Source organism: Sphaeramia orbicularis, chromosome 8 (assembly GCF_902148855.1).
Source record: "Sphaeramia orbicularis chromosome 8, fSphaOr1.1, whole genome shotgun sequence".
Lineage (NCBI taxonomy): Eukaryota > Metazoa > Chordata > Actinopteri > Kurtiformes > Apogonidae > Sphaeramia > Sphaeramia orbicularis.
In genome coordinates this window covers 11,626,754-11,644,016 of record NC_043964.1, presented here as the reverse complement: position 1 = coordinate 11,644,016, position 17,263 = coordinate 11,626,754, and the positions used below count along the sequence as shown (strand labels likewise).

At 36.3% G+C, this 17,263-nt stretch overlaps 2 protein-coding genes across 4 annotated transcripts; one reads left to right on the top strand and one right to left on the bottom strand.

Annotated features, from left to right (window-relative positions):
• Positions 1 to 3,019: 3,019 nt before the first annotated feature.
• Positions 3,020 to 10,237, bottom strand: mrpl12 (mitochondrial ribosomal protein L12). The gene is made up of 5 exons (XM_030140949.1): positions 10,042 to 10,237; positions 6,364 to 6,562; positions 6,202 to 6,276; positions 4,520 to 4,657; positions 3,020 to 3,594 (listed from the first exon to the last, which is right to left on the bottom strand). Exons 1-5 carry the CDS (start codon positions 10,098 to 10,100, stop codon positions 3,478 to 3,480), a joined length of 588 nt encoding a protein of 195 aa, XP_029996809.1. The 5' UTR covers positions 10,101 to 10,237; the 3' UTR covers positions 3,020 to 3,477.
• A 2,555-nt stretch (positions 10,238 to 12,792) lies between these two features.
• On the top strand, positions 12,793 to 17,256 carry LOC115423916 (methyltransferase-like 26 B). 3 transcript variants are annotated; one of them, XR_003936022.1, is made up of 8 exons: positions 12,793 to 12,922; positions 13,006 to 13,208; positions 14,947 to 15,109; positions 15,281 to 15,340; positions 15,422 to 15,489; positions 16,477 to 16,555; positions 16,677 to 16,777; positions 17,131 to 17,256. XR_003936022.1 is itself a non-coding variant. In XM_030140948.1 (7 exons), the coding sequence occupies exons 2-7, from the start codon at positions 13,009 to 13,011 to the stop codon at positions 16,722 to 16,724; spliced, it is 618 nt and encodes a 205-aa protein (XP_029996808.1). In that variant the 5' UTR covers positions 12,793 to 12,922; positions 13,006 to 13,008; the 3' UTR covers positions 16,725 to 16,980. The 3 variants fall into 3 exon arrangements, 1 of the variants encoding a protein (XP_029996808.1); XR_003936023.1 differs by having other exon boundaries at positions 16,677 to 16,780; positions 17,133 to 17,256; XM_030140948.1 differs by lacking the exon at positions 17,131 to 17,256 and having other exon boundaries at positions 16,677 to 16,980.
• The last annotated feature ends 7 nt before the right edge of the window (positions 17,257 to 17,263 follow it).

Sequence of the window (17,263 nt, the reverse complement as noted above, 5' to 3'; positions counted from 1 at the left end):
AATAGTCATATACTGTCTTCATTTGAAATGAGAAAAAACATTAAATATTAAATGTTGTGAGAGCAGGACATCTCCATCACTATTGACTCCATACCTCTGGCTCCTACCAGTGTAGTACGTAACTTGGGAGTCATGATTGATAATCAGTTGACCTTCACGGATCACGTTGCCTCTGTCACCCGATCATGCCGTTTCACTCTGTTCAACCTAAGAAAGATCAGGCCATACCTAACCGAACAGGCCACCCAGCTCCTGGTGCAGACTATGGTTATCTCCCGTCTTGACTACTGCAATGCTCTTCTAACGGGCCTCCCAGCTTGTGTTGTCAAACCACTACAGATGGTCCAGAATGCAGCAGCGCGTCTGGTCTTCAATCAGCCTAAAAGGGCACATGTCACCCCCTTACTCATTGAGTTACACTGGCTACCCATAGCTGCCCGCATCAAATTCAAATCTTTAATCCTAGCCTACAAAATTCTCAGTGGGTCTGCTCCTGTCTACTTAGGTGCACTAATAAAAGCTTATGTCGCCCCACGACCACTCCGCTCGTCTGGGGAACGTAGTCTGGTGGTCCCCAGACCTTGTACAAGACAATCCAGGCTCTTTTCATGGGTCGTTCCACGTTGGTGGAACGCTTTACCAAGTGCTACAAGAACAGAGTCATCCCTGCCTATCTTCAAGAAGCTCCTGAAGACCCAGCTCTTCCGAGAGCACCTCCTGTCCTAGCACTTTCAAACATTCCATTTTAAATATTCTAATAAGGTTTTTCCCAGGACAACCACAGATTCTTTCATGATTATCTCTGGACCTGCTGCGGTGGTCCGGCCTCTTCCCTGCCCTCATCATCACCACTCACTTATCCTCAACCGCCTCCATGTGTCTCCCCCTACTCCCCCCTTCTCCCCCTCTCCCCCAGTCTCTATCTCTATCGCTCTCTCTTTTTCCCCTTCTCTACCCTCTCTCTTTAACCCCAACTGGTCAAGGCAGACGTCCATCCTCCAGGAGTCTGGGTCTGCTCCAGGTTTCTGCTGTTAAAGGGAAGTTTTTCCTTCCACTGTCACCAGTCACAAGTGTTTGCTCCTGGAGGATTCTGTTAGGTTTCTGTAAATTGACTTAGAGTCTGGTTTTGACCAACTCTATATATAAAATGTCAAGAGATAACTTTTTTGTGATCTGGCGCTATATAAATAAAATTTGATTGATTGAGTGATTTAATTGGTTTTCCCCTGTAAGTCGCTTTGGAAAAAAGCGTCTGCCAAATGCGTAAACATAAACATGTTTTCTATTTGTTTGTAGACAAACACATGGAATTATTGTAAAAACTGTAATTATTTTCACATCAGCTCAGACGGTGGTTATACCATAATATTTAAGACCAAATATATAGAAAGGATTCATCAGTTATTCAAATATTTTCTGATATAAATATTTTCAAATCATTGCAACTTTCACTGCAATTTTTTGGAAAAGCTGCTGCAAAATCAGGCATTTTTGGTCGCAATAAAAAAAAAGCCTGTGAAATCCTGGAGGGACTGATTATAGGATATATATGAATTACACAAACCATATGCTTTCACTGCTGACAGTGGACGTACCATCGCAGATAAATCCACCTCTAGGTGAGTCACTGTAATCATGATGGGGGCGGGGCCAAAGGTTCCAACTGTCAGCTGATGATGATGCTCGATGTTACACAGGTGACACTTATAGAGCGGGTCGTCCAATAACCAAAGGGTTGGTGGTTCGAATCCCACTCTATCCTAGTCAGCCCGTTGTGTCCTTGGGCAAGACACTTCACCCTCCTTGCCTCCAGTGCCACTCACACTGGTGTATGAATGCATATGAATGTTTGGTGGTGGTCAGAGGGGCCGTAGGCACGAATTGGCAGCCACGCTTCTGTCAGTCTGCCCCAGGGCAGCTGCGGCTACAGATGTAGTTTACCACCACCAGAGGGAGAATGTGAGAGCGAATGAATAATGGATCAATAATGTAAAGCGCTTTGGGTGTCTTGAAAAAGCGCTACATAAAATCCAATCTATTATTATTATTATTATTATTATTATAATCCATTTAATGGGATATTCAACAGACCTGTAATTACCACTTATCACCAACAGGAGTCACCAGACAGCTGAAATCTTCAACATTACTAAAGACGCCACACAACTTACCTAAAAAAAAAAAATCATGTGACATCTAGTGGTCAGTAGCAGTAAGGCAGGATACCACCAAATATGATCAACAGTTCATGTCAATAATTAGACCATTTTTATGGACATTATTGACCTCCGCCAAGGAACAGCAGAGGTTATGTTTTCATTGGGTTTGTCTGTGAGCAAGACAACTCAAAAAGTTATGGAGGGATTTTGATGAAATTTTCATGAAATGTTGATACTGGCACAAGGAAAACATGATTAAAATTTGGTGGTGTTTGGGGGGGGGGGGGGGGGGGGGGGGGCTGATCTGCGCTCTGAGTGCTTTTCTAGTTACCTCCGCCAAGTGAAACTGCGGAGGTTATGTTTTCATCAGGGTTTGTTTGTCCGTCTGTTAGCAAGATAACTCAAAAAGTTATGGACAGATGAAATTTTCATGAAATGTTGATACTGGCACAAGAAACAAATGATTACATTTTGGTGGTGATGGCCAGAGGTCTGCGCTCTTCGAGTACTTTTCTAGTCAGTAAATGGACTGCACTTATATTGTGCATTTTTTACACCTCCATGGTGCCCAAAGTGCTTTACAAAGCCTCACATTCACTCATTCACACACCCACACATACACCATTTGGCAGCTGCTGCCATGCAGGGCATTGCCAGGCCCTACTGGGAGCAATTTAGGGTTCAGTGTCTTGCCCAAGGACACTTTGGTATGTGGACAGTTGGAGTCAAAATTCAAACCGCCGACCCTTTGCTTATTGGACGACCCGACCTTCCACCTGAGCCACAGCTGCCTTTTGTTCATGACTGAACATTAAAGATTCAATTGAACTGTGATAAGAAAACATAAGAGAAGAGGAAAATATGGATATTTCAAGTTTAATCATGTTATTAACAACTCTATGAGCAATATGTCATACCTTCAACAAAATGCATGGTGTTTTTCAACATAGGGTTTGGTAAACATGTCCCTACAACATCATCTGTTGTTCTGTGACAATTTAACATACACACAGAATACCTGACTGACGTTCTGACTTCCTCAGGCCAGTTTTTCTGTCGCCTCATTGCTACACAGATATCGGACAGACATACAGTATGAGCAGGCGAATGGACAAGGGGGGGGCAGCTGTTTGAACAGTTCAGTCTGAGTGGTGCCGCCCCACCCGATACCGTTAGGAGAAAATATTCAGAAGGCATTTCTTTGTTTCCTCTCTCATTGGATTCTCTCCTCTGATGTAAAAAAAAAAAAGAAAAAGTAGAATAAAGGACGAAGTGCTTGAAGAGCAAAGTATTGCCGAACCAGAAGGGCAGTGGGACTTTACTCTAAGACCACGGTGCCACCTGCTGCCTCCAGGGCAGCTTTCAGTTTCTCTGCCTCTTCTTTGGATACGTTGGCCCGGATTTCCTGAGGAAGGGACTCCACTAGTTTTTTAGCCTGGTTAAGGAAAGAAAGAAAAGACGACATTCAGTGAGGAAACCAGAATAGTGGTGACTGTCCTGAGAGGATTCTACAAACTCATGTTCAAACCTCTTATCATATATTAGGTCTCATTCTTCAAGATCTAAACAGGGTTTCTACAGGTTTCTATAAGTGCAGTTTAAGACTTTTTAAGACTTAGACAAACTTTGTTGATCTTTATTGATATTGATTGAAATTACTTGGTCATAATAGCGCAGTTGCAAACAAAACACTCTTGAATAAAACACTAGCAAAAAAAAAATTAAAAAAAACAGCAAAGACTACTTCAAACAGAATTTAATGCCCATTGCACAGCCGTTCTACTCCACTTTTGTCAACCAGGTTGTGAATGATCTTTTCTCCAACCAGACATTATTAAATTTACACTTCCCTATGTTTACTTTTCACTTGTGAGCTGTCCCTTAAAGTTCTCAAAGTCAGCTTTCTCAGGTGACTAACGGCTGCACGTGTTGGTATGAATATTGTGATCATTTCTCACGGGGAGCTGCAAAGTTGGTGATAATTGGTTCTTAATTTCAATATAAATTGTCAGGTTGGAACGGTTGGAACTGAGTAAATTAACATTACTTTCTTTGGGTACGTTTAAACACAATACAGTGAACAAGTTTATGGCAACATAACTTAAGACCAAATATAATATAATATCAAATACAATACATTTTAAAGACTTTAAGGTAAATTCAAGACTTTTAAGACTTTCTAAGACCCCGTGGGAACCCTGCTTTCATATAATGACTCACTCTTCTCCAGATGTAAAACCCAGATCACAGTCTTTCCAAACCAAACTCGGTAAAAGCCTGTTCACCAACTACTAAAACTTAGCCTGTACTTACTCAAATTGAGGTATAGGGCACAGACCAAATGCTGAAATGAGACTTACCTGCACCAGATTCAATCCTTGTATACAGTTCTTCACTTCCTTTATAAGCTTTACTTTTTCAGTTGCCTTCAGTTCTGTCAGTTTTACTGTAAAGACAGTCTTCTCCTTCTTCGCTGGTGCGTCCTCCTCTTGTGTGGCCTGGTTTCAAACAGACAAACGACAATGGAAATTCACTTGTGCACTCATGACACTTAGGCGTGGGTCGTGTATTAAATGATGGTCTACTCATGTTCAACTACTGCAGCATTTTATCAGAAAGGTGCATTTCACATTTTGTAGTAATGTCTTATGTCACGGTGTGAATGGTGTTAAGGCGCATGCCATGACATTGTAGGGTGTTCCTGTTAAAGGAGTGATATTTTGCTTTTTTAAATGGAATGATTCATTTTCAAACATTTTCCTGTGGTCTACATAAACTGTAAATGCTCTGCTTGGGTCTGAATTCTTCATTAATTCAACTCCACAGATCCATCTTCAACCCTATTTCTGAGTAATGACACCAGAAAGGTGGTTTTGAGTGCTGGCCCTTTAAATGCAAATGAGCCACTTCATGCCCCGCCCCCTCCAGGTTGTTGACTGTGCTGCTCTGTCCCGTTCAGCCATTGGTGTTCGTTAATACAACCAACAACTGAACATTTTAGGTAATCGGCACGAAGTTTGAACATATTTTCAGTTTTTAATACAACCGCTGCTGCTGATAAACAATAACCGTACTTTCCGGACAATAAGCCGCTACTTTTTTCTCGTTTTGAACCCCGCGGCTTATATAGCGATGCAGCTCGAGTATAGATTTATACAGGCTAACGGCCACCAGGGGGCGCTCTAGCAGGAAGTGCAAAAGTGAGACAGAAAGGTGGAAGAGGTGATGAAGAGGAGAAGTTTTAATCTTAACTTCTAACAATCATTTTGCATGTCACGCACAAACCCTCATCATGGAAAACACACGAAGAAATGCATATTTTGCAGCTTTTAAGTTAAAAGCGATTGATGTGTCTGTCTAAGAAGGAAATAGAGCTGCAGCACAGAAGTGCCCTTGAGCAACAATATAGGAGAGACGTAGAAGGTGTGTGACAGATGAATTTGAGGCTGTTCAACTCCAACACTGAAGAAGACAACTGCAGTGGTTTCAATGAGCAGAAGGAAGATGACGATAGAGATCAATGATTTTTCTGGGTTTTTTAACCAGCCGTGTTCCTGCCGTGTTACAGGCACTGTTTGGAAAAAAGCAGTTAAGGTACGGAAATAAATATTTAAATAATCTTTCTGTTTACCATCTTTCTGTGTAAATATCTCACGTCACAACGTGGACACCTGCAGCTTACAGTCAGGTGCGGCTTATATTCCGGTGCGCCATATAGCCTGGAAAGTACAGTATGTTGTATTTGGAGGAATGTTCGTCGGAAGTCTTGACCTTATATGTGCAAATGTGGTGATGTAACTAGTTATAAAATGTAACAAATTACAAAAGAATTAAAACGAGTTGCAGAAATCCACTCGATTTTTGCCAGAATGAATATAAAGATAGCTTTGCAGCACCTGGAGGGTTCAAATTCAAACTTTATGAACTATTAAGAGTCCAAATACACAAATAAATAAACCAAAGACTAATAAAAGTGGGTTTAGCAGAATATGACCCCTTTAAATCTACTTCATCTTAAAACAGTCGTCTACATGTTTCACACCTGAGCTGCAGGAGCGGCAGGTCCAGCCACTGCCCCCATTGGCATCATTCCAACATCTTGAATATTAAGAGTTTTCTGTAACAATGAAAGAAAAAAAAAATCCATCAAACAAGAACCAGGTTTACGACCATTTACATCAATTATTTCAGGGTTTTTCTGTACCTTAAGCAGCTCATTGAGGTCCGAAACCTCTAACAAGGTGAGGCTGGCGATGTCACTGACAAGCTGTTGAATTTTGGGTGAATATTGTTTGGGTGCTCCATCTAGTGGAGGGGTGGCAATGGCATCTGAATGTGAGGCTGGACTGGTCTTCAGAAGTCTAAGAGCGCACAGGGCCGGTGTCTGCCGCTGGAGCTCTTGCCTGGAAAACAGAATGAATGAATGAAGAAATGAATGAATGAATGAGAGGAGGAGGTAAATAATTATGTTTCTGATTATAAGAGCCCAGGAAACAAAACCCCCTCAAGAAAAGACCCTTCTGTCTGTGTAAGTTTAATGTCTATGATAATAAACATACTGACACGATTACACAGCCACTTTATAGCACTTGAAAAAGCTGATTACAGCACTTTTGCAAATTTATTTTCATAAATATATATATAAAAAAGATGATAAACTCACATCATCACTCTATACTTCTGACAGGATTTTACTCCATTTCAAATACTCTTTTACTGACACCATCTCCTTCTTCATCTATGGTTTAAATGCACCTAGAGGTTTACTGCCACCAAGTGTAAATCTACAGACATCTGGCTTCTAATATTAGACAGATGAAGCCTAGATACCAAACACTAAAGGGTCAAAACACGGTGTTCGAAATCTTTCTGACGGGACATTTAAGAGACAATTTGACAGACTGGTGTTGCTAAATAACCCACATTTTTACTTTTAAGTTCATTTTTGCTTTCGTTGGACCATAAGGTATCATCCAAAACAAGGAGCTACTTTATACTGAAATAAATGTTGGAATGGTTATCAATTAAAGTTCGCTCTCTGATGGGACATTACTGTGTTTTAACCCTCAAGTAATTTGGATGTATGTAAAGTTCTTATGTCCTGATAAATGACTTGCTATTGTTCATAATCCATAGGAATATTATAAAACTATAATATGACTTCGAGTATATAATAGAATTATAATGAACAGACCAGACAAACTGAATCAGTTACATGATGTAAATTTATTCTCAACTAAAATTTCATCATCATGTGCTCACTTTAGATGTCTAAATCTTAACAGATATTACTGCAACCATCAGAACAAACACACCAAACAAAGTTTATTTACAAGGTCCATTTGTTTTTACTAAACAGTGCTGACCTCTGTCACCTCTGGCAAAAGTAACTAACTACCACATCATGTTTGGCATGAGTTGATCTATAACTATGCAAATAAAGTGAATATAACTAAGTAAGTAAGTAAATTTTATTTATAGAGCACTTTTCACAGACAGAGTCACAAAGTGCTTTATCAAATCAAATTTACAGAAACCCAACAGAATCCTCCAGGAGCAAACACTTGTGATTGGTGACAGTGGCGAGAAAAAACTTCCCTTTAACAGCAGAAACCTCGAGCAGACCCAGACTTCTGGAGGATGGCCGTCTGCCTTGACCAGTTGGGGTTAAAGAGCGAGAGTAAAGGAGGAGAAAAGAGAGAGCAATAGAGGTATATAGAAACAAACAGGAGGACTACGTCTAATAATCAGATGCACTAATATGCTTCAATACTTCTCGACCCCTCCCTCTAACTCACGGGTGTCAAAAATGCAGCCCGGGGGTCAAAAGCAGCCCGCCGAAGGGTTCAATCCAGCCCCTGGGATGAATTTGTGAAATGCAGAAATTACACTGAAGATATTAACAACTAGAAGCACTCGGAGAGCGCAGACCTCCGCCAAGGCTGATCAGTGCCACCCCCCCCGTGGGCCCCCCCACCCCCGATCACCACCAAAATTTAATCATTTCTTCCTTATCCCATTTCCAACAAACCCTGAAAATTTCATCCAAATCTGTCCATAACTTTTTGAGTTATGTTGCACACTAACAATCAGTGCCCCCCCCCCCCCGATCACCACCAAAATTTAATCATTTCTTCCTTATCCCATTTCCAACAAACCCTGAAAATTTCATCCAAATCTGTCCATAACTTTTTGAGTTATGTTGCACACTAACGGACAGACAAACAAACAAACAAACAAACCCTGGCAAAAACATAACCTCCTTGGCGGAGGTAATCAAGGATGTTAGAATCATTTTAGGTCAATTCAATCTCAAGTGGGTCAGAGCAGTAAAATACTATCATAATAACCTTTAAATAATGAAAACTGCAAATTTTTCTCTTTGTTGCAGTGTGAAAAAAAGTAAAATTACACAAAAATGTTTACACACTAAACTTTTACAAAAAATGTGAATAACCTGAAATTTCATAAGAGAAGTATGTTGAATTGTAATAATATTCTGCCTGTTACTAAATGTTATTTGTCTTATTTGTCTTAAGAATTTTCAGGTTGTTCATATTTGTTCATGTTATGTTTAAGTAGTGTTTGTAGATGTAAACATTTTCATTACAGAATTTGACTTTTTCCACTCAAAAACATAGAAAAAAAACGCTAGAGTTGACATTATTTTTAAGATCTTATCCTCTTATTTATATTATTTTACTAGTTTTTAGATCATATTAGGCTGGATGTGACCCCTGAACTAAAATGAGTTTGACACCCCTGCTCTAACTCCTCAGATGTTCCTCCTCTGACCCATGACAGCGCTCTCTGCTGTTTCAGTTTCCTATGATGAACCTGTAGACTCCATTTTCCTCCTGTTATTCTTTAAAATTTCACCTTTGCATGACACAAATAGCTACACATGTGCAAACTGTCAAAGCATGAAGGTGCAGAAAAGTGCAGGTTTATATAAATGCTTTGCAGTAAAATGAGTTTCCATGTTTGGCATATATCCAGAAAAACATAAATATACAACAAGTGAACGGATTTTTTATAGACTTAAGTCTACTTATTGCGAAAAAATGTATTTCATTATTTTGGAAAAGATCTCATAACCCAACTGTTAGTCAGTGGATATGGCAGATGCTTTCTACCCTTCCACTAGAAACAATTTCCTATATTCTTAAGGGCAAACAGGAGTCATTTGAACGTGTTTGGACTATTTTCATTGTGTATGCTAAGATTCTAAATTTATTGGAGGACAATGCAAACAACTGAAAAAGTTACCACTGTGGCTTCTAAAGGTGGATGCTCAGATTTCTGTTTTTTTTTTTTTTTTTCTTGTAAAAGGTAATAATATTTGTGATTGTGGTCAACAGGTTGCATGGATCTGATATATGCACTGTTTGTTGTATGTTTGTTAAAATGTTACAAATTTAAATAAAAACATTATGGCAAAAAAAAAAAAAAAAATGAGTTCCCAACCACGAGTGTGACCTTGGATGTTAGTGTCAAAAATGTGCAATGAAACTCAATGTCATTCGTTGCATAGATTTTATTCAACGATTAAACTAAAAACGAAGATAAATAATTTCAAGGGATTAACTTCATGCATCAATGAACCTTGGTGTTAAAATGAGGCAGAGTTCAGTTACAACCGGCTAAAGTTACCAAGCTAACGTTAGCTAACACCCATTAAACACAGCAGGAACCCTTCAAACTCCTTTAACACTCAATACTGAACACATAACCTTTATTTACACCATTTACAGAACAATTCGCATGTTTAGTATCCATACTGGAGCTGTCTGTCCTTGAGCAGCACACACTCACACACCGCTGTGCCGTTACCGATGCCCGGTGTTACGTGACTAGTTGCCCGCTCGGTGTCGCCTCTTACCGGTGTGTAGTCGCCGCGACCCGCAACGCGGTCCGGAGGCAGCGTCTGGTGCAGTACATTTTACAGCCTAAGTGGAGCCTCTAGTCCCGGTGTCCTTCTGAAAACAAGACGGGTTTGTCACAGCCAGGTCCTCTTCTGTTGCCCCTGTCTCAAAAGCACATGGCGTCCTCTTTTACTACTGACCTACCCATCATGCACTGCGTGAACTGTTAGAAAACGTACGGTGGCCCGCGAGGAAAAGCGAGAACAAATTAATAACCTTAATATGACACGGATACAAATATTTGATTTGGTTATTAAATGTTATGTTTTTTTCCCCAGCTCCTTAGCTCTTTATATTTTCTTCTATTTAAAACTTTTAAAAGTTTTTTGGTAAATAAGTGTTTTAAGAGCCGGTGCAGTTTACTGCCATCTAACGGTAACACTATGAACTGCATCTGTAATATTATGTAGTTGCAGGGGTAAATGCAGGTGTACAGTTCATTTTACTAGTATTTTTATTTATTTATTTATTTATTTATTTGTTTGTTTGTTTGTTTATTTATAGATATTTATATTTTAAGTTATTATTATTATGTTTTTTTTTTTCTTTGTGTTTGTAATTTATTTGTTTGGATGATTTTTCCTTTTGACATCTTGATGTTTGTTCAAAATTTCTCAATGTGTTTAACCCTCCAGTATCCGGTTGCGCCTTTTAGGCACACTTTGCACTTCGTTTTAAAAAACTTCATACTATTTTTCACAATTTAAATGAGGTTAGAATTCAAAAGTTGTTCATTTTTGCGTGATCTTTAAAATTCTGGCCACCGACTAAAATTTGCACGTTGTAAACAAAAGAAAATTACATGACTAGCATCTGTCTCCCAAGTGTGCCTAAAACACACTATTTCTTCCATTTGATATGTATGATTAGGGCTGACCTTGATTTCCAAAAATAAAATCAAATTACAGCAGAAAAATAAATCAATATATAATTTTAATAGTTTGATTTATAGGTGTGCATTGTACGCACACTTGGCGACTGATGCTAGTATTTTTGAACATTTGACCTAGCATCAAAAGTAATGATGCAAATTAACTGATGTTGCTGTTAATCATTGACATATGCCAGGATGAAAAAAATCAAATAATATGTGATCCACTTTTTCTGTAGTATATTGAAAAAAAAATATTTTTTTGTGTTTTTTGCATCCAAAAAATGGTTTGTTTACATTACAAACACGATATTTAAAGGGTTAAAAAATGTGACAGTTATTGAGTATTTGGTGTTTTTATTTACGGCTCAAGTTGATGAAATAGAAAAAAGTGTAAAAGAATTAAAAACAAACTATATTAATTTTTTTTGGGACATTATTCCACAAGTGTGCCAAAATGGCACACTTGGTGCTTAGTAAGGGCCTTACTGGATGGGATACCGGAGGGTTAATAATAATAATAATAGTAATAATAATAATAATAATAATAAGAAGAAGAAGAAGAAGAGGAAAATTGTATTTATAAAGCACTTTTCCTTCAGCAGAATCTCAAAGCGCTAGAGAGAAGACAACATACACATATATTTTCAATGAAGTTGAAAAGGAAAAAAAAGTTCATTTTTCTATGTTGTGACAAACATTTAACACATTTATCATTGCTTTACAATTCAAAACATCATTTACTTACCACCAAATCACATCAGAATATTATTTAAAGGCATATAACAATATTTTATAAACAAAACCCCCACAAGCCCCTCGATAAAGAGAACTTTACACAGACATCAACTAATTATCAGAATTATAATATTCATCAAAATAATGAACAATATTCACATAAATATTAATAATACAAATATGTTTTTATTTGCAGTTATTGTGCATGAGTCACGATGTATAACATGTACTTTACAAATATTTACACTATATTTTATACACTATAATACTCCAAAACAGTGCAAAGCATCAAATAACTCAAGGCAGTAAAACACAGTAAACTATTACAGGGTGGGGAAGCAAAATTTACAATATTTTGAGGCAGGGATTGAAAGACAGTGTATGACCAGTTAGTTTATTGAAAGTCATGAGAATTTATTTGCCACAAGAAAATGTACATAATAGAAAATGTTTTTATTCTATGTGTCCTCCTTCTTTCTCAATAACTGCCTTCACACGCTTCCTGAAAATTGCGCAAGTGTTCCTCAAATATTCAGGTGACAACTTCTCCCATTCTTCTTTAATAGTATCTTCCAGACTTTCTCGTAATAGTTTTGCTCATAGTCATTCTCTTCTTTCCATTATAAACAGTCTTTATGGACACTCCAACTATTTTTGAAATCTCCTTTGGTGTGACGAGTGCATTCAGCAAATCACACACTCTTTGACGTTTGCTTTCCTGATTACTCATATGGGCAAAAGTTTCTGAAAAGGTATGGATAATAGTGTTAGGTATGATTATGACATCAATATATGTTTGGTTTCAAAACAATTGATGTAGTGCCTGCTGAGAAAAAACAACTAAATGTTCATTGTAAATTTTGCTTCCCCACCCTGTATATTAAGGTAATACATGCATTTCAGTAAATACAACACATATCAGTCACTTATTAAGTCTGTAGCTGCTGTGATCAGGTTTATATTATATGTTTTCGAGTCAACATTGTTATTTGTTACTGTTCAGTTAGAGAGGTCATGCATTTCAATCATAAGATAAAGTCTCATGTGTGTCTGTGTCTTAACCAGCTCTGTACCTGCTCCCAAAACTGTGGAGGAGGAGCACAAAGGGAATCCTCTTAACCAGGTAATCTCTGCACCCATCTGCCGTTACAGTCATCCACCACATCCAGCCTCCACCGGCATGACATTTGCCTGCTCGTCTCTGTGTTCCAGCAGAAGACCAACACAAGGTAAGACGGATCATCTGACAGAAAAGAAAAAAAAAACCTCTGCACATGGTGTGATAGCATCCCATTGTTTGTGTCTCCTTCAGATCATGCTGGTGTCTCCTCAGGCTGAGAGGAACTGGGAGAGCCTGTGTTCAGTTCTTGAGGAGGTTCTGGAGGAGCAGTCCCACAGGCAGCTGTTCGGCTTAGAACTGGGCTCAGGAACCGGCCAACATGTCATACGCTTCGCCCAGAAAATACCATTTGTCACCTGGCAGCCATCAGACATCAAGCAGGAGTCACGGGACAGGTTTGTGTCAAAAAAATGGAAATGGAATTCTATATGTCAGGGGTGTCAAAGTCGTAGTTTGTTTTTGTTCTTGGTATGTTTATTATTGTTATGAAATGGACAGAGTTTATTTTTGTGTTATGTGTGTTATTGTTATGAAATGGACAGAGTTTATTGTTGTTCTTGGTATGTGTATTCTTGTTATGAAATAGAGAGAGTTTATTTTTGTTTTGATATGTGTATTCTTGTTATGGAATGGACAGAGTTTATTTTTGTTTTGATATGTGTGCTATTGTTATGGAATGGAAAGACTTTATTTTTGTTTTTAATATGTGTATTATTAATGCTATGAAAGGGACAGAGTTGATTTTTGTTTTGATATGTGTATTATTGTTATGAAATGGACAGTTTATTTTTATTTTTAATATGTGTATTGTTGTTATGAAATGGACAGAGTTTATTTTTGTTTTTAATATGTGTATTATTAATGCTATGAAAGGGACAGAGTTGATTTTTGTTTTGATATGTGTATTATTGTTATGAAATGGACAGTTTATTTTTATTTTTAATATGTGTATTGTTGTTATGAAATGGACAGAGTTTATGTTTGTTTTTAATGTGTATTATTGTTATGAAATGGACAGAGTTTATTTTTGTTTTGTATGTGTATTATTATTATTATGAAATGGACATTTTATTTTTATTTTCAATATGTGTATTATTGTTATGAAATGGACAGAGTTTATTTTTGTTTTGGTATGTGTATTATTATTATGAAATGGACATTTTATTTTTATTTTCAATATGTGTATTATTGTTATGAAATGGACAGAGTTTATGTTTGTTTTTAATATGTGTATTATTGTTATGAAATGGACAGAGTTTATGTTTGTTTTTAATATGTGTATTATTGTTATGAAATGGACAGAGTTTATTTTTGTTTTGATATGTGTATTATTGTTATGAAACGGACAGAGTTTATTTTTATTTTAATATGTGTATTATTACTGCTACAACAGGGACAGAGTTTATTTTTGTTTTTAATATGTGTATTATTGTTATGAAACAGACAGTTTACTTTTGTTTTTAATATATGTATTATTGTTATGAAATGAACACAATTTATTTTTGTTTTTATATGTGTATTGTTACTGCTACGAAAGGGACAGAGTTTATTTTTGTATTTAATATGTGTGTTATTGTTATGAAATGGAAAGAGTTTATTTTTGTTTTTAATATGTGTATTATTGTTATGAAACGGACAGAGTTCATTTTTGTTTTTAATGTGTATTATTACTGCTATGAAACGCAGAGTTTATTTTTGTTTTTAATGTGTATTATTGTTATGAAATGGACAGTTTATTTTTGTTTTTAATGTGTGTTATTACTGCAGCAAAAGGGACAAAGTTTATTTTGACGTGAATTGCTGTTGCAAAATGGACAGAGTCTATCCTTGATATCTATAGCATTTTGTGTTTTGTCAGATTTTAGTCTGGTAAGTGTAGAATTTTTTTGTTTCTTATGGGATCTGACAGGGGAATTTAGGGCTGGTAGAAGGATGGGGTAAAGGGGGTGGGAGATTATAAATTAAACTTCATCCCGATCCTTTTTGAATGTTTGCCTTCCTTTTTATATAAATCTTTTAGTTGTTTGATTTAATGTTATATTTCAAGTAAATAACAAGCAAACAAAACAAAAATGAATCATGAATCTAAATATGTTATAAACGTGAAGTTAAATGTGTATGTTTTACTTACAGTATTAAGGCGTACATTGCTGCGACCAACGCAAAGACTGTGCTGCAGCCGGTCCACCTGGACGCCAGCGAACCCTGGGAAAAGTGGGCGGGCCTTCACAACAACTCCTGTGATGTCATCATTGCTATTAACTTACTGCAGTACAGCTCCTTCAAAACTGCACAGGTAGGACCGATAAACCGAAAACACCTCAACTACAGTGGGTTTGGGCGGTAGATACCTTTCACAGCAGACACTAGTGGATCAGCAGGTATTAAACATTTATATCAGTGGATGCTTTTGGTTGCCAGTGTCTGTTTGGGTGAATATTTGCCTGTTTTTTGTTTTTTTTTTCAGGGTGTTTTCAGCGGGGCAGGTCAGCTCCTCAAACAGAACGGCCTTTTGATGACATATGGAGTTAGTATCAACACCAGGATCAGATCATGCATATCCTCACTGAAATATTAAAACTGACTAAAGCTGTAAACTATTTTCCAGGTGTACGCTATAAATGGAATCATCACACCCAGCTGTAATGAACGACTAGATGCAGAACTTCGACAATTGTGAGTTTCCACCAACAGTTTATGCGTTCTGTCTGATTTAAAGACAGTATCAACTACCACAGTGAATTTTTCTTATTTTTAGGGGTTATTTTTTTCCCAAATTTCCAGCTAAAATATATATTTTTTTCAGTTAATTTTTGCTCCTGAATATTTTTCATAATTGTTTTGAATGTTCTTCCTCAGAAATGTTTTGCTGTTCTAGTGTTTACAATGTTAAAACCTTGGAAAAAAGCAAGTCTAAAACCATAAATAATTGCTGTTTTCATGCAACTTATAACACACCACACTCATTTTGCTTGGATAAAAATCACTAAAAGCATTAAATCAAAGGTGTGTTCTCATCCTGATATGTTTGTGTTTATATTGTCTTGTTCTGTTATTTACATTATTTTGTTATATCATAAAAAAAACAAAAAACAAAAAAAACAAAACACTAATTAATTTGGTTTCTTCAGCTTTAATCAGAACCAAAAAACCTTTAGTGTAGAAAGAAATAATGAAGAAATGACTGCTTTTCATTCCTTAATTTGGTTTATTTTGTTGTAAAATTATCTCCATCTTGTGTTTTTTTTTTTTTTATGAATATTTTAAAACCACATATAAATGCCTGTTTTCCAACTTTTACTCAGGACCAAAAATCAAAGAAATTATATAATTCATTTAGATTTATCATGATAATCATCAATTCTGACTGATATATGAAAATAGTTTTCAGTTCTATCAGCTCATTAAAACACCAGAGTGTGAATATGTGAATGAATACTGGATCCAATGTGAGCGTTATATAAATATAATATATTTAATTTATTATTTATTTATTATTATTTATTTATTTAGTTTTATTATTATTATTATTTTATTATTATTTATTTATTATTTATTTATTTAGTTATATAAATGTAATCCATTATTATTTATTGTGTGACATTTTTAGCCATACTGCTCAGCTCCATCTTATATTTTACATGTTTTTTTCTTGCTTTACAGAAATCCAGACTGGGGCCTTCCAGACATCGATGTCCTGAGACAGCTGGCCTATGGGAGCGGACTTCGGATGGAGAGGATGGTAGGTCCATAATAATAATAATAATAATAATAATAATAATAATAATAATAATAATAATAATAATAATAATAATAATAATAACCTATAATTTACATCTTTATCTGTCATGTTTCATTTTCAGATTGAGATGGACGATTACTACAAATGCCTAGTTTTCAGAAAACTTTAAAGAAGACAAACATCAGAGGAGAAAACATGCTTTTTTCTACACTATCCATTAAAGTAGTCATGGAAAAAATTATTAGACCATCAAAAGTCGTCAAAAACAATGGTTATGCAATCAAGTACTAACTCTTGTGTGTATCATGTGACTAAAACAGAGAAACAAAAATATGCAGTGTTTTGGAAGTACAATGCCATAGCTATTGATGTAAAAATTGAAGTGATTTTGGTTATCAAAAAAAAAAAAAAAAAAAAAAAAAAAAGGAAAATGGCTAGATGTCAACTCTGAAATTGAACTATTATGAGCTATTTTTGTTGTTATCATTATATTTGTCCAAAAAAATGTAGTAGGCATTAAAATGAACAAGAAATTGAAGAAAACAAGGGGTGGTCTAATAATTTTTTCCCCGACTGTATTTTATCAGATCATTTAGGAATTAAATGTTAGCGTTTTCACTTGTAAAAATAAAAAAAATTCAGACACTTTTGTTAATGCAGAAACATTGTACATGAATAAAGTTTACCAAATCATTTCTACTCTTATGG

Coding starts and splice junctions, on each gene's coding strand:
- mrpl12 (XM_030140949.1), bottom strand. CDS start 10,100: ATGTACTGCACCAGACGCTGCCTCCGGACCGCGTTGCGGGTCGCGGCG. Junction 6,277..6,363: donor ACCTCAATGAGCTGCTTAAG/GTACAGAAAAAC, acceptor TCATTGTTACAG/AAAACTCTTAATATTCAAGA. Junction 4,658..6,201: donor CTGCCGCTCCTGCAGCTCAG/GTGTGAAACATG, acceptor GTTTGAAACCAG/GCCACACAAGAGGAGGACGC.
- LOC115423916 (XM_030140948.1), top strand. CDS start 13,009: ATGCTGGTGTCTCCTCAGGCTGAGAGGAACTGGGAGAGCCTGTGTTCA. Junction 15,110..15,280: donor GCTCCTTCAAAACTGCACAG/GTAGGACCGATA, acceptor TTTTTTTTTCAG/GGTGTTTTCAGCGGGGCAGG. Junction 15,490..16,476: donor GATGCAGAACTTCGACAATT/GTGAGTTTCCAC, acceptor CTTGCTTTACAG/AAATCCAGACTGGGGCCTTC.